The 13,091-nt window shown below is 51.6% G+C and overlaps 1 protein-coding gene across 1 annotated transcript in view; it reads left to right on the top strand.

Annotated features, from left to right (window-relative positions):
- The window catches only part of MN1 (MN1 proto-oncogene, transcriptional regulator), a gene marked incomplete at its 5' end in the record, with an annotated part of 31,631 nt that continues 18,540 nt past the window's right edge, over positions 1 to 13,091 (top strand). The window contains one exon of the mRNA XM_080355191.1: positions 1 to 3,430. Within this exon, the coding sequence (XP_080211317.1) occupies positions 1 to 3,430 (3,430 nt within the window). The remainder of the gene's footprint in view (positions 3,431 to 13,091) is intronic.

Genomic DNA, 13,091 nt, shown 5'->3' with positions numbered 1-13,091 from the left:
ATGTTCGGGCTGGAGCAGTTCGAGCCGCAGAGCAGCAGCCGGAGCGGCGGGCAGGCGGAGCGGGGCTTCGGCCAGCCCGGACTGAGCATGAGCGCGCACTTCAAGGCGCCGGCCTTCCCCGGCGGCGGCCCGGCGGCGGCGGCGGTGGACCCGGCCCTTGGCGCGCTGGGCGAGCCGCCCCTCCTGGGCATGAACATGAGCCTGGCCGGGGACGCCTACGGCTTCCCTGGCCGCGGCCCCGCCGAGCTGCACGGCGGCGGCATGCAGCCGCCAGTGCACGGCTTCTTCGGCGGGCAGCAGCCCCACGGCGGCCACGGCGGCTCTCATCACCCCCACCAGCACCCCCCGCACTTCGGCGGCAACTTCGGGCCCGACCCCGGCGCCTCTTGCGTGCACGGCGGCCGGCTCTTGGGCTACAGCGGCGCGCTGGGCGGACAGACGGCGTTCGCCGACGGCTACGAGCACATGGCCGAGAGCCAGGGCGGCGAGGGCTTCGGGCAGCAGCGTCCCGGGAACCTGCCCGACTTCCAGCACCACAGCGCCGGCGCTTCCAGCCACGCCGTGCCGGCGCCCTGCCTGCCCCTCGACCAGTCCCCCAACCGCGCCGCCTCCTTCCACGGGCTGCCGGCGACCGGCTCCTCCGAGCCCCACGGCCTGGAGCAGCGGCGGCTCCCTGCGCAGGGTGGCGTGGACTCGCTGGAATACAATTACCCCGGCGACGGCCCCGCCGGCCACTTCGAGCTGCCTGTCTTCTCCCCGTCGGAGCCCGAGGGGCAGCTGCCGCACTACGGCGGTGCTAGGCAGGTGCCATCGGGCGGCAGCTTCGCGGGGGCACCCACCCTGTCCCGGGCACCGGGCATGGCTGTGGCCAAGGCGCACCCGCCGCAGCAGCACAGCGTCTTCTTCGAGCGCTTCGGGGGAACACGGAAGATGTCCACCAGCCTGGAGCCAGGGGCCAACGCCAGGCACCCACTGATGCAGCAGCAGCAGCCACCGCAGCCGCCACAGCAGCCACCGGGCTTGCTGGCCAGACAGAACTCCTGCCCGCCAGCCATCCCTAGGCAACAGCAAACAGAAGCCAATGCTCCCAACCCCAACCTGCAGGACAATGGGCCCATAATGCAGAACCAGCATGCACAGTTTGAATACCCTATTCACAGACTGGAGAACAGGAATATGCATCCCTACACCGACCCCGTGTTTAATATGCAGCACCCTCCTCCGCAACAGCCACCAAATCAAAGACTGCAGCACTTCGATGCCCCCTACGTGAGCGTCGCCAAGAGGCCGCGGTTCGACTTCCCTGGCAACCCCAACGTCGAGCGCTGCGCCTCCTGGGGCAGTGGCATGCATGGCCCCGCCATGGAGAGCCACCTCTCCCCGACGGCCTATCCTGGCCTGCCGGGCGAGTTCACCCCGCCAGCACCCGAGGCCTTTGGGGCGCCACTGCCGCACGGCGGCCCCGAGCACCCGGCGCTGGCGCAGCGCCAGAACGCGGCCCTGGTGATGAAGCAGATGGCCTCGCGTAGCCAGCAGCGCCTGCGGCCGCCCAGCCTGCAGCAGCTGGGGCACCACGGCGAGGTGGGCCCGCCCGGCAGCCTGCCACCACCCGCCTTCGAGCGGGAGGCCGGCAGCAGCGGCCGCAGCTTCGATCCGCCCGCACCACACCTGGCCCCCGACAGCGCCTGGTTCACGGGGCCACCGCCGCCTGGGGAGCTGCTGCCGCGGCGCATGGCAGCACCAGGGCTGCCGGCAGAGGCAGCCCCCCACGAGCTGGGCCTGCAGCCGGGTGGTGCTGCCATGCTGTTCCGGCCGGGCGCCGGCGGGCTGGGGCTGCAGGAGCCGCTGCGGATGGCAGGTGAGGGGCCGGCGCAGGCCCTGTCATCGCCCGGTGTCCACCCGCCTTTCGCGCCTGCCATGGGTGGCCTCTCGCAGCTGCAGTCGCCGGGCGGTGGCGTGGCGCTGCCCAGTGCCCCTGCCGAGCGCCGCGGCCCTGCTGACTTTGCCACCCAGCCTGGCTTCCCCTTCACGGCAGCAGCGCGGCAGCCGGCAGCCCACGGGGCTGCACCCGCGCTCAGCGCCTCGCCGGGCGCCTACCCACCGCCCCCGCCCGAGTTCCCCCCGCCGCCGCCGCCACGGCCCACCGCCAGCAAGCTGGGTGCCCTCTCGCTGGGCTCCTTCAGCAAGCCGGCCAGCAAGGACAACGTCTTTGGGCAGAGCTGCTTGGCCGCCCTCTCCACCGCCTGCCAGAACATGATTGCCAGCCTGGGCGCCCCAAACCTCAACGTCACCTTCAACAAGAAGAGCCCGGCTGAGGCCAAACGCAAGCTCAGCCAGGCTGAGCCCGACCCGCCGCCACCCGCTGCCCCGGACTACTTCCCAGCAGGGCCGCCCGCGGGCGGGGGTGGCACGGGCAAGGCGGCGAGTGTGGCCCCGCTGCTGCCGGCCGAGAGCAGCCTCTCGCCTGGCTACGCGCTGGAGCCGGCGGCTGGCGGCGAGGGGAAGACTGGCGGCGGGCGGGGGCGGGGCCGTCGGAAACGGGACAGCGGGCATGTCAGCCCCGGCACCTTCTTCGAGAAGTTCTCGACCGCGGAGGGCGGAGGGGCTGGCGTCAGCCCTGGGCAACCGGCAGTGCTGGCGGCGGGGGGCCCGCCGGGAGCTGCGGGCACGGAGCGTGGCGGGGGCACCCCCCATGACAAGCCCCTGACCTCACCCTCTTGGGGCAAGGGCGGTGAGCTGCTGCTGGGCGAGCAGCCCGACCTGATGTCCTCCCTGGACAGCGGCATCCAGAGCGTGACCAAGTCGGACGGCAGCTCCCCGCACGTGGACTTTCCCGATGAGGTCAGCACCAGCTATGGCAACGAGGACGAGGTGTCCTCCAGCTCTGACAATGCCACCTCCAAGCCCACCCGCAGCCCGCTGCTGGGCGGCTCGCCCAAGCTGCCCCGTGGGGAGCACGCACTTCTCAACGGACAGAAGCCCCTGGCCCTCGGCCTCCTCAGTACGTCTACCTCGACCCCTGACAGCTACGGGCTCAGCACCACGGCAGGCGCCCACCCCAGCACGCCGGGCATGGAGCAGGTGCGGACCCCCACGAGCACCTCTGCCCAGGACGAGATCCACCCCCTGGAGATCCTGCAGGCGCAGATCCAGCTCCAGCGGCAGCAGTTCAGCATCTCGGAAGACCAGCCCTTGGGGCTGAAGAGCAAGAAGGGGGAGTGCGCGGGGCAGAACGGGGACAGTGACCTGGGCAGCTGCTGCTCAGAGGGCGTCAAGGGCACCATGAGCACCATCGACCTGGACTCCCTGATGGCGGAGCACAACTCCACCTGGTACCTGCCTGGCGAGAAGGCCCTGATGGAGGGGCAGGAGGAGGACAAGCCCATGGCGCCCTGGGAGAAGCCCAAGCCCGCGAACCCCAGCAAAGAAGGTATCTGTTGTCTCGCGTGGGTGCTGTCCCCCATGGGGACAGAGAGCTGCTTGGGGAAGGGGAGGTGACAGGGCTCTGGCCCTGGGTTGCTGGGTGCACACTGGTCCCAGAGCTGCTCCAGCCCTGGGCAGGATCGCGGTGGGTGCCAGGCGCCTTCCCGCTGTGGAATGCCGGGTGGCTCCGCCGGGGTGGCCAGTGACAGGGACAAAGCTCCTGCAGCCCGGCCGGCCCCACGGGACCGCCATCCCCATGGTGCCTCCAGGGGAGCAGCTGCCGCTGGCTGCGGCAGCCCGGGCTGGTGGGGGTCCCAGGGCTGCTGGGCGGGGGGCTCACGGTGGAGCCCCAGCTGTGCTCCCGGTCCTGGGGTGCCGAGGGGGGGAATGCGGGCATGGGGTGCTGAGGGGAGGGCTCCCGCAGAGCCCTGTGCCAGCTGAGCCTTCCAGCTGTTTCCCCAAACTGTTACAGAGATCTTCCTATACTGTGAAAGCACAGATTTATTAGTGGTGCTGCCTCTCAAATTCGGGGTATTTCCCTGCTAATTAAGAGCCTACTAATGGTGCCTACTGAAAGACTCTTAACGTGGTTTTTTTTTTGTTTCCCCTTTAATAGAAAGGCAATTTAGAATAAGGCTCTGGGTCTACTGGTGTAAAACTTGTTTAGTTGACAGATGTTTAATTTCTACATTAGTTGTCATTTTTGATCCTTCCTCATGTCTGGAGGGCATCATAATTCCCCAAGCTCAGGAAAAAAATATTTTAACGGAAAGCCCTCTATTATAAAAGCTGTTTAAGATAAAGATGATTATAGATTCAATTGGTTTCTATTTTATCTTATCAAAGCCATATTTTCCAAGCTGCCCGACCATGTGTGTGAATATTACAATAGATGCACGTGCATGTACCTGCTGTATGAGTGCGTGCAGGCAATTTTTTTTTGTGCTAAAAGTACACGTGTGTAATTTACACAATATAAACTCATTATTCATGCCTGGGGAAGCTGATGTTTTGGTACCGCTGGCGTAGTTCAAAATTGTTTCCATTACATCTGGTTCTACAGACTGACTTTGTATGGTACTCTGTGTTTAGTAATTTTGCTAAGAAAGGTGTCGGGAAAATGAAAAGGGAGCTGAGCTGGTTTGAAAACTGGGTGATTTCTTACCTCCAGTTCTGGTTGGGTTTCCAGCTTTGGCTTTCTGAAGCGTGAATCCTCGCCCCCACGGCTTGTCTCTTTGTTCATGGTTAATGCCCAGCGCAGGAGACTCTCATTTCGAGCGGGAGTGTTTAGCATGCACAGCAGACTCTAGAAAGCCCATCAGCATTCTCCATGCTTCACCCAGGCAAGGACATAAATTGGTTTGTTTGGGGCCCTTCTTTTCCATTTTTAAATGGAGTTGCACACAGCATCCTTCCTGGCCCCTTCTCTTTTATTGTTTCTTGTACACAACATCTAGATCTGACTGGATCAATAGCTAGTTAGCACAAATCACAGTTCCTGTCACTTCTACCTTGGCAGATTCGAACACATATATATGTTCTCTCACAACACACACACACACACTCTCTCCTGTTACGTGTGCACCCTCACACGCATACAGAACTGAAGATCTACACACCGTGCTGTGTTTAGAAACGGATTTTAAAAGAGTAACTTATTCCATACATCCTAATTTCATGGATTAAAAAAAATCCTAAGAAGTGATTTAATCCTGAACAGCACTTTTATTAAAAGTGTAATTTGGATTAAAACTATGTCTATTTTGTGTATGTATGTCATATGGAGCGATGTTTTCTTTAGCGTCTTTAACAGCACTCCTACGTTCACTTTGATCACCGCTATTCTTAGTAACATCTAGTGAAATAAGTAATTGCTTTCTGGTCGCAATAACCACAATGTTGCTGTTAAAAGAGTTCGTCACTTGGAAGGAAAACCATTTAATCAGTGTTCCTATATAAGGATATGTTTTAGTATTTCAGAGGCTTAACATAAAATAGCAAACCAGTTTTACACAATGCACAGAGGCACTCATTTTGTTTCACACTTTAGTCACTCAAAGGATTTGAATGGGCTGGTTCTTCAGATGAGGAAATTCATATAGACCAGCAGAGATTTACTTTAACTGTTGTTGGAAGGGATAAAGATACAATAGGGGAGACAAAACAGGCTCTTCTCCTTGGTTAGCAGAAATAATTTAACTTTACATTGCCATACCATTGAGTGTTTGAAACTGCATTTTAAGAAAAGGCTCCATTTGTCCGCTGGCTGAGTTTTTAAACCTTTTTAGTCGATTGGGGTTTGCATCCGCGATGTTTGCTCCGGCAGTTCCCCGGTGTGCGGGCGCAGGGCGGGCACGCAGGCTTCAGACAGCGCTCCTTGGAATTCCGAACAGCTCCTGGGCGCGCGTACCGCGGCGCTGGGATGCTCACCGTTTCCTGGCGCTGCGCGGGATTACCGAGGGTGGGGGCTGGACCCACGTCCCCTCGGCACACGCAGGCGTTGGTGGTGGGCTGCCCCGCCGCACCTGCCGCCACGGGCGGGAGAGCGTAGGGGGATTTACGCTGTTGTGGCACAGCCGTGGCCAGGGCTCCGTCCCTCGGCGCAGCGCGGTCTGTGCCGCTGCCGGGAGCGCTGGCTCCGGCTGCGCCGCCGGCCGGGGGGGCAGCTCTGGGACGGGCAGCACCCTGAACACAGCAGAATCAGGAGCTGCTCAAATGCCCCATTAGTACCCAGATTACAGGGGGAAACTTGTTGGGATTGATTTAATGGCTGGACAGATTCCTTAGAGCTCATCTCTATTTTTCTCGTAATGACATTAAAATGTTTTGCTAATGTCACGCAGTGTGTGTGAGCTGTGAGGTGTAAAGGTGGACAGGAGCAGAGAATGTTATTTCAGACACCTGTGCTGTGGGTGCCTGTGTGACACGTACACACCTACATCGTTTAGTGATAGCCTTTAGTTCTGTGCCTGCGTTTGCATCTCGTTTCTGAACTTAACGTTATTAATGCTGGATGGACGTGGCTCTTGGCTGAAACGCGATTTTCCATAAGGAGTTTTCTCTTATACATCTTATGTGAAGTGGCTGATTGTGTTTTTGCCCCCCTCAAAATACTTTATAGAATTTCACGTCTTCCTCTGCCGCGCAGCTAGAGCTGAGAGTGAGATATAATAATACTGACTCTAGAGATGTCGTGTTGACTTCCAACACCGCAGCTCCAGCTAACAAAGAGTGGCCAGATCAAATTAACTTAAAAAACCAGGGCCAGTTTAATGGGGCTTTGCTTTGCCTGGTTTGACTAAACCAGAACAATTTCCCCTTCAGTGAAATGCTGATTAGTATTCTCTAGAAACGCAGTAATTAAGTGCTGGTAGGGTTTGGGGGTTAGTTTTTAATTGAAATTTTGAAGGTCCAGTGCTGCAGATGTCAGGTGAAGATGTCAGTATGTGACCTAGAACCATGCGGGTGTTGACTGGAAAAAATGGGAAAGCATGAGTGACTCGGTGGCCATTGGGCTCATGGGTCCGAGCTGACAGGCACATGCAGTGCCGCGCAGCGCCTTGTAATCTTTTTTAATGTTTTCATCGTAACACCAAAACCTATCGTTTGAATGAGCCAGCGGGCCAAAACTCTTGATGAAGCAGTATGTAGTGGCTGTAAATTACTACCAAATACATTAACAAAGGTCAAATTCGGTCCAGATGTGGCTAGGAGCCTTTGTTTTCTTTCTCTTCCTAGTGTGTTCTGCTGCTTGCCTTTATTTTACGTACTGCTGAATTCTTTTAGAGGCTTTACCAGGGGACTAGGTTTGTTTACCAAGACCGAGTTTGTCAGACCTCTTGTGAGGTATTTAAACCACTAAAATATCACTGAGAACAACGTGTGAGTTGGAGCGGGTTTGTGCTGCTCCGGGGGCTGTGGAGGGAGCTCAGTGCCGACGCTCAGCGCACCTCGCAGCGACGGCTCCGAGTCCTGACGCTGCTTTGTTTGCTTGAAAGGGCTGTTTAAACTTACACAAGGAATTTTAAGAGTGAAAAAAATGCTGTTGCCTTTGCCAAGAGCTACGTGATACACTCCACTGATATGAAATACACATCTTTAATAAATGATCTGGATTAGCATGCAGATTTATGAGGAAGAAATGCTCCCATTGCATATCATAGGGGAGAGTTCAGTGTGCATTGGATTTGGGTTTAATATGGTCTTTTAAACTCTTCTGACCCGTTTAAAAAAGAAAAAAATGTAAAAGTTGCCCCTGCTTGCCTTGGCTTCATGTGAATGACAGTAACGCTCTATTGTTTACTTTGACCTACTATCAGTGAAAATATTTTCTACTAGAAAGTGGTCCTGTTTAGAAACGTTTTCCTTTGTTTTATAAACGTTCTGCAGTAGTGTGTTTGTAGACCTTTATGGCGGATATTGGAGAAGGCAAGTGACAGAGTTTTCAACAGTATCTGCTATTGCTGCTGTGATGCACTAAGATATTTAACGCGGAAAGTGTGTGAATTTATTGGCATTTCGGTAACTACCACAGCCACTCTGCCTTTCCATCCATCCATCTATCCATCTGCCTATTAATATTTGGTCTTTATATTTACCTGTTCCCTTCATTGTAGTGGACAATCTGGCTGTATTTTAATTAATACAGATCACAAATCTGGTTTGTGCCGTGATGCTTTCTTTTACCAAAGTCTTTTATTTAATAATGGCACGTTTCGTTGTGAGGTCAGTTTTAACTGGGTTGGTTTGTGCATGAGACAGACTTTGGGGGATTATTTCTCGAAAGTGGTATGTGAATGTGCTTCAGATCTTTACGTATGATGTAAAAGGAAATGAATTAGACTTAATATTTATATATGAGCTTAGTTGACAGCATAGATTTATGCTGATCTGTGATGTATTACACCATGTCTGCTCTTAATTTTTAATGTGCAATACCTGTTTTTTTACCAAAGACCTAGTGGAATTCTCTGCCATAAAACTGCAAGTAATTTTTTGCTAAAAAATGTTATTAATCAGCAATACCTACAGATACAATTTGTTGTTACTGATATAGAGCAAAGGATAAGACATTAAACAAAGGTCTAACCTAAAAGTGTATAGGCTGCTTTTATTTGTAACAGCTGGCTCCCAGCTTCTACACTGTTCTGTACCAGGGAGAGGTTTTGGTACAGCAGAATGTCTTTATGTGGCCATATAAAATTTTAGTAGTAGACAAGTTACTGTATGTTTTTAGTCTGTGGTTTCTTGTGTGCTTCTATTAAATACAAGCCTGAGTACAGTACGCACAGAAAGTGTAAAGCCAGCTCTAAAATGAATCTTCAGGTGGCCTGACACAGATGCTTTTTTAATGCTAAATTTACTGAAATACCATAAACAGTCCAATTACGTAATTCCTAGAGCACACTGAGAATGTCACAAGAGACCAGTCAAATTGTGGTTAGTGGGATCCTTCCCCGTTTTGTCGCTAGTGGAAAACAGACGGTCCTTGGCGCGTTTCGGCTGGAGCGTTTCGCAGGCAGGGGACGCAGATACCGCATCGGGCACCCGCCTGCCCATCGCGGCCGCTGCTCCCGCGCCGTCTGTCAGACCCCTGGGCTTCTCCAGTGAAAAATATTAGCCCTTGGAAAGCACAGAGTTTACACCTCTAAGTACAGGCTTATAGTTTGCAAGGCATTTTCAAGATCGATATTTTTTTTTTCTTAAGTTTTTCTTGTTTCATTTATTTGAGGGGCGTTTTTAAAAGAGCTTCCGTTAATGAGGTATATTTAGAATGTGGCTTGCTTGTGCACTTCCTCGGCATCGGTTCTTGGGTGAGGGACACAGGACAGGGAGCCCTGTGGAAATTAAATAGGTGAAGCTGCGGAATCTTCCAGGAAATTCACGGTCCGCCCCTGACTTTCCTGATCTGGGTTACATTTCTCAGCTTTTAAAATGTAAATCTGAGGGTTTGGTATTCTGTAGATAGACCCAGTTTGCACACAGTGATAACATGACCAGCTTATGTAAAAATAATTATATTCTTTGTAGTTAGCTGCTTTTCCTTTGCAAAACACCTCTGTGTTGGGGCAGTTAAAACATTATGAATTACTAGTGACCTTTTTAAATGCAAAATTTATTTTTTTTTAATACAAATTTAAATATATTTTATGGATTATGTGCCAATGCTCCGAAGTCAAATACCTTTTAAATTTAAAGCTGAGAATTGAACAGCTGGAGGTCTAATCCATTAATTTTTACAAGCTGACTTTCGTAATACTTCAAAGAGAACATCTGAGGTGATATTGCTTTGCTGCTCCCCCATCAGCACCCCTTCTCCTCCTCTCCCCTGACTCCCTCTCTTCCAAGTCTTCACGTTCTGCTCATCTCATGGCAAATGGCAAAAGCGAGTGTGTGCGGAGATGCATTTGCCTTAGTTGAGATAATAAGTTGTAAGGCTTGACGATCTGGAGATGCACCCTCTTAGTGTTGCACTTTTAATCTATATACTGGTGCAAAAGATGTCGTGGTTACTGCTTTTCCAGTTGTCTTCTCTCCTGTACTTATTTTTTGTGGCTGTACAAGCCTTACCAGAGAGTGTTTCTTTTTCTGGGCTTGTGCCCCAAACCTGGAGCGCATCCCTTTCCCATGGGGTCGGCTCTGATCCATGCTGGCCCTTTTCAAGTCAAGTTTTGTCTTACCCCTGTGTAGACGATAACTGCTTTATTGCATCCTACCATTTCCCTCCCCAAGATACAAATATATGGAATTCCTGAAGATGAACCGTTTCCATCTGCACGCTTAACTTCGGCTGGGAGCCTTCAGTGCAACTCATGCCTGTTTGTTTTCAATTTTAGGAAATCTATTTGTGTCTGTTTAGTATTTTAACGTAAAAAAAACAGTGCATGACGCTGCGCCGCCTAAGTTTTTATTAGCTTTTAAGATTTGTGTAAAGAAGCGTTTTTTGGTTTGGTAAGCAGAAATCTGGTTGCGTTTAAGTGCTGCTTTGATAGTTGTGGGCTGGTTTTTTTTAACATTAAAATAAATAGAGTTTATTTGAGTTTAAGCGCAAACAACGTGTCTGTGAGCTGAGGGGCTGCGCTGTTCCCTGCCGCAGAGCCCACTCGCCTCAACTTTGGGGTATTTATTTATCTCTTCTTCACCTGGTCCACGTTTGGAACATTTAAAAAGCTAAATGAGTAAACTGAGTCACTACCTTTCTTTCTTTTAACTCATATACCTTCAGTTCTGACCACGGGGCCTTTAGGACTTTATGCTGTTGATCACAGAAAAGCCCATCAGCAGTTGGGACGCAGCGTTTTTTTGTCGTAAAATGTATGTTTTCAAGTTGAGCCTGCATTTAATTAGTTTTGTGAATTAGTATTCACAAAATATTAGAAAGCATTTGTATTGCTAATAGAAAGATCATCCCGAGGCTGAGGAAGCACAGTTAATTGAAAAAGCAGCCATTTGTAAAGTGAAGAAAATTTTAAAACATTTCATACCCTAATTAAGAATATACTCCTGATTTAAAATTGAGAATATTAATTTGCTGTGTGAAGCAAGTGCGCTAAAAACCCTGGAAACAGTCATATCCTTCCTCCTTCCTCTTAATCCTCTCCCAAAATGCAGTTTAAGAAGAAAGGCATGACTTTCTTTTTTTAAATGTAGCCTGAAACCATTTTGCTAGAAAGATGTAAATTGATCTATTAACATAGGAAATGAAGACTGGATTGGGGTTATTACCTGGTCAGAATTTTAGGATCTCTTTCCTAGAAAAATCTACTAATTATTTTTGGGGTGTTATCTACACTGATGTTGGGAGGCGTTTGGTGGAGCAGTCGGGCAGCAGAGGATGCCGTGGTTGGAGGGTGTTTGTGGGTCACAGTGCGAGCAGGGCCAGGTCCCTGGGGACCGGGACCAACCTCCCCTGCCCTCCCATGCCCTGTGGGGTGATGCTCCAATTGTCTGTGGGTGCGAACGGGCAGAGAGGGAGCATCAGCACGAGCGTTTCTATCCCCTGGCTAGGTGGCACAGTCGGTCAAGTCATTGCCATTGCACTTATGGGCTTACGTTTCATTTAGGTGGCGGTGGAGGCCGTATTCAGGTCCCACTCTATTATTATTTTTATTATTTAATATCGTATTTATTGCACCATAAATTGACACAGTGCTTTAGAAGCCCGGAAGATATTCCTGCTTGCTAAAGATTTACAGTCCAAAGGAGGCGAAACAGACGTGTGGCCGCGCAGCTGCCGGGGCACCAGGGGTGCCGAGCTCCGGAGCACAGGGTGCCGGGAGGGTCTGCGCTGGCAGAGCCACAGGGCACCCTGGGGACGAGTTTGGGTGCCCAGCAAAGGCTGGTGTGCTGCATCAAAGGGTCCTATGTCTGGCTGCGGTGGTTGGGATGTGCATGGAAAGGGGAAGGAAGAGCCGAGGGTGTCTTGTCCCACCGGGAATCTCATTTTAGTGTTGATTACTTCTTCCTCTGGCACATCAGGTGGGGATGGTGCAGCCAGACTGCCGCCCCGCCGCAGCGCTTCTCCTCTCGTGGAAAAAAACAACCATCCGAAAACCAGTTATGGTACTTCTGATCCGCTGTGTGGGTGAATTTCTAAATTAATTTCTCAGTCTGAACAACAGGGAAAGAAACTGAAGTGCTGCGGAAGTAGTTTGATGCGAGGTGGGTTTACCCTCAGCAGATGCTGGGGGAGGGCAGTGTCACCACGGGTGGGCTTCTGCTCCGGGCCAGGGGAGGGACAGGAGGGTCCTCACCGCCAGGGTTGAGCTCTTTTCATCTGACTCAACTTGGTTTTCTCGTTTTTATTGGTGTCAAAATATTAGGCCGAAAAACTTACTTTGCATGGTCTGAAGACGAGGCAAAATTTCAGCCCAAATACAGCAAGAAAATAGTAAATGTGCCTATTGTTTGTATTCTACAAAAAAAAAGGAATTCCCCAGTAATCATAATTAACACAATCTATGAGACAATAATTCTGAAGCGCTTTAAAAATAGTATTATCATCCAAAGTGCAAAGCAGCTGGTATTTTATGATGGAACAGATTTTATTGTTGCTGGATATGGGGTCAAACACTTGCAACACATTCTCGATTTAAACAAACCAAAAACACAAGCGCTTTTCTGAAGATAAAATCAGTATGATTCTCTTTTTTTTTTTTCCTGGATGCTGTAGTTCCCTTCTCTACCTCTAAATATAGGCACATGCTGTTCTTTTTATGCTGGGAGATGCAGCTAGCATCCCAGCTCCCTGCGCTCTCTTTACCACGCCGGCACTGTAGAGGCAAAGAGGCTGTTTCAGTATAATTAAAATCCCATACTAGCTATTTTGAGATAGGCAAATCACCAAAAAAAAAGAGAGACTAGCAAAAGGTTTGTTCATTCTGTGGTGTCTTTTATTATTATTATTATTATTATTATTATTTGCTCTCAATGGGAAGTTCCATGCCATGGTCTGTAAATTCGCCGTAGCTGCAGATGGGTACGAACAAGACGGCTGTAAAGCTGCGCAGGGTCTGTCGTCTGAAAAGCCACCCGCAGGTTGGGGTGGCCTTGGTTACTTGGGTGATCTTAAAAGTGTTTAAAGTTGTGTGTGCAAAGCAGTGTTCCATACTACACAATACAGGGATGCGTCCGGCAGATTAATCCAGTTAGTCCTGCGTCCTGATTTT

Source organism: Nesoenas mayeri (genome assembly GCF_963082525.1).
Source record: "Nesoenas mayeri genome assembly, chromosome: 17".
NCBI classification, from domain to species: domain Eukaryota; kingdom Metazoa; phylum Chordata; class Aves; order Columbiformes; family Columbidae; genus Nesoenas; species Nesoenas mayeri.
The sequence above is the reverse complement of the archived record's forward strand: the minus strand, read 5'-3'. Positions and strand labels throughout refer to the sequence as shown.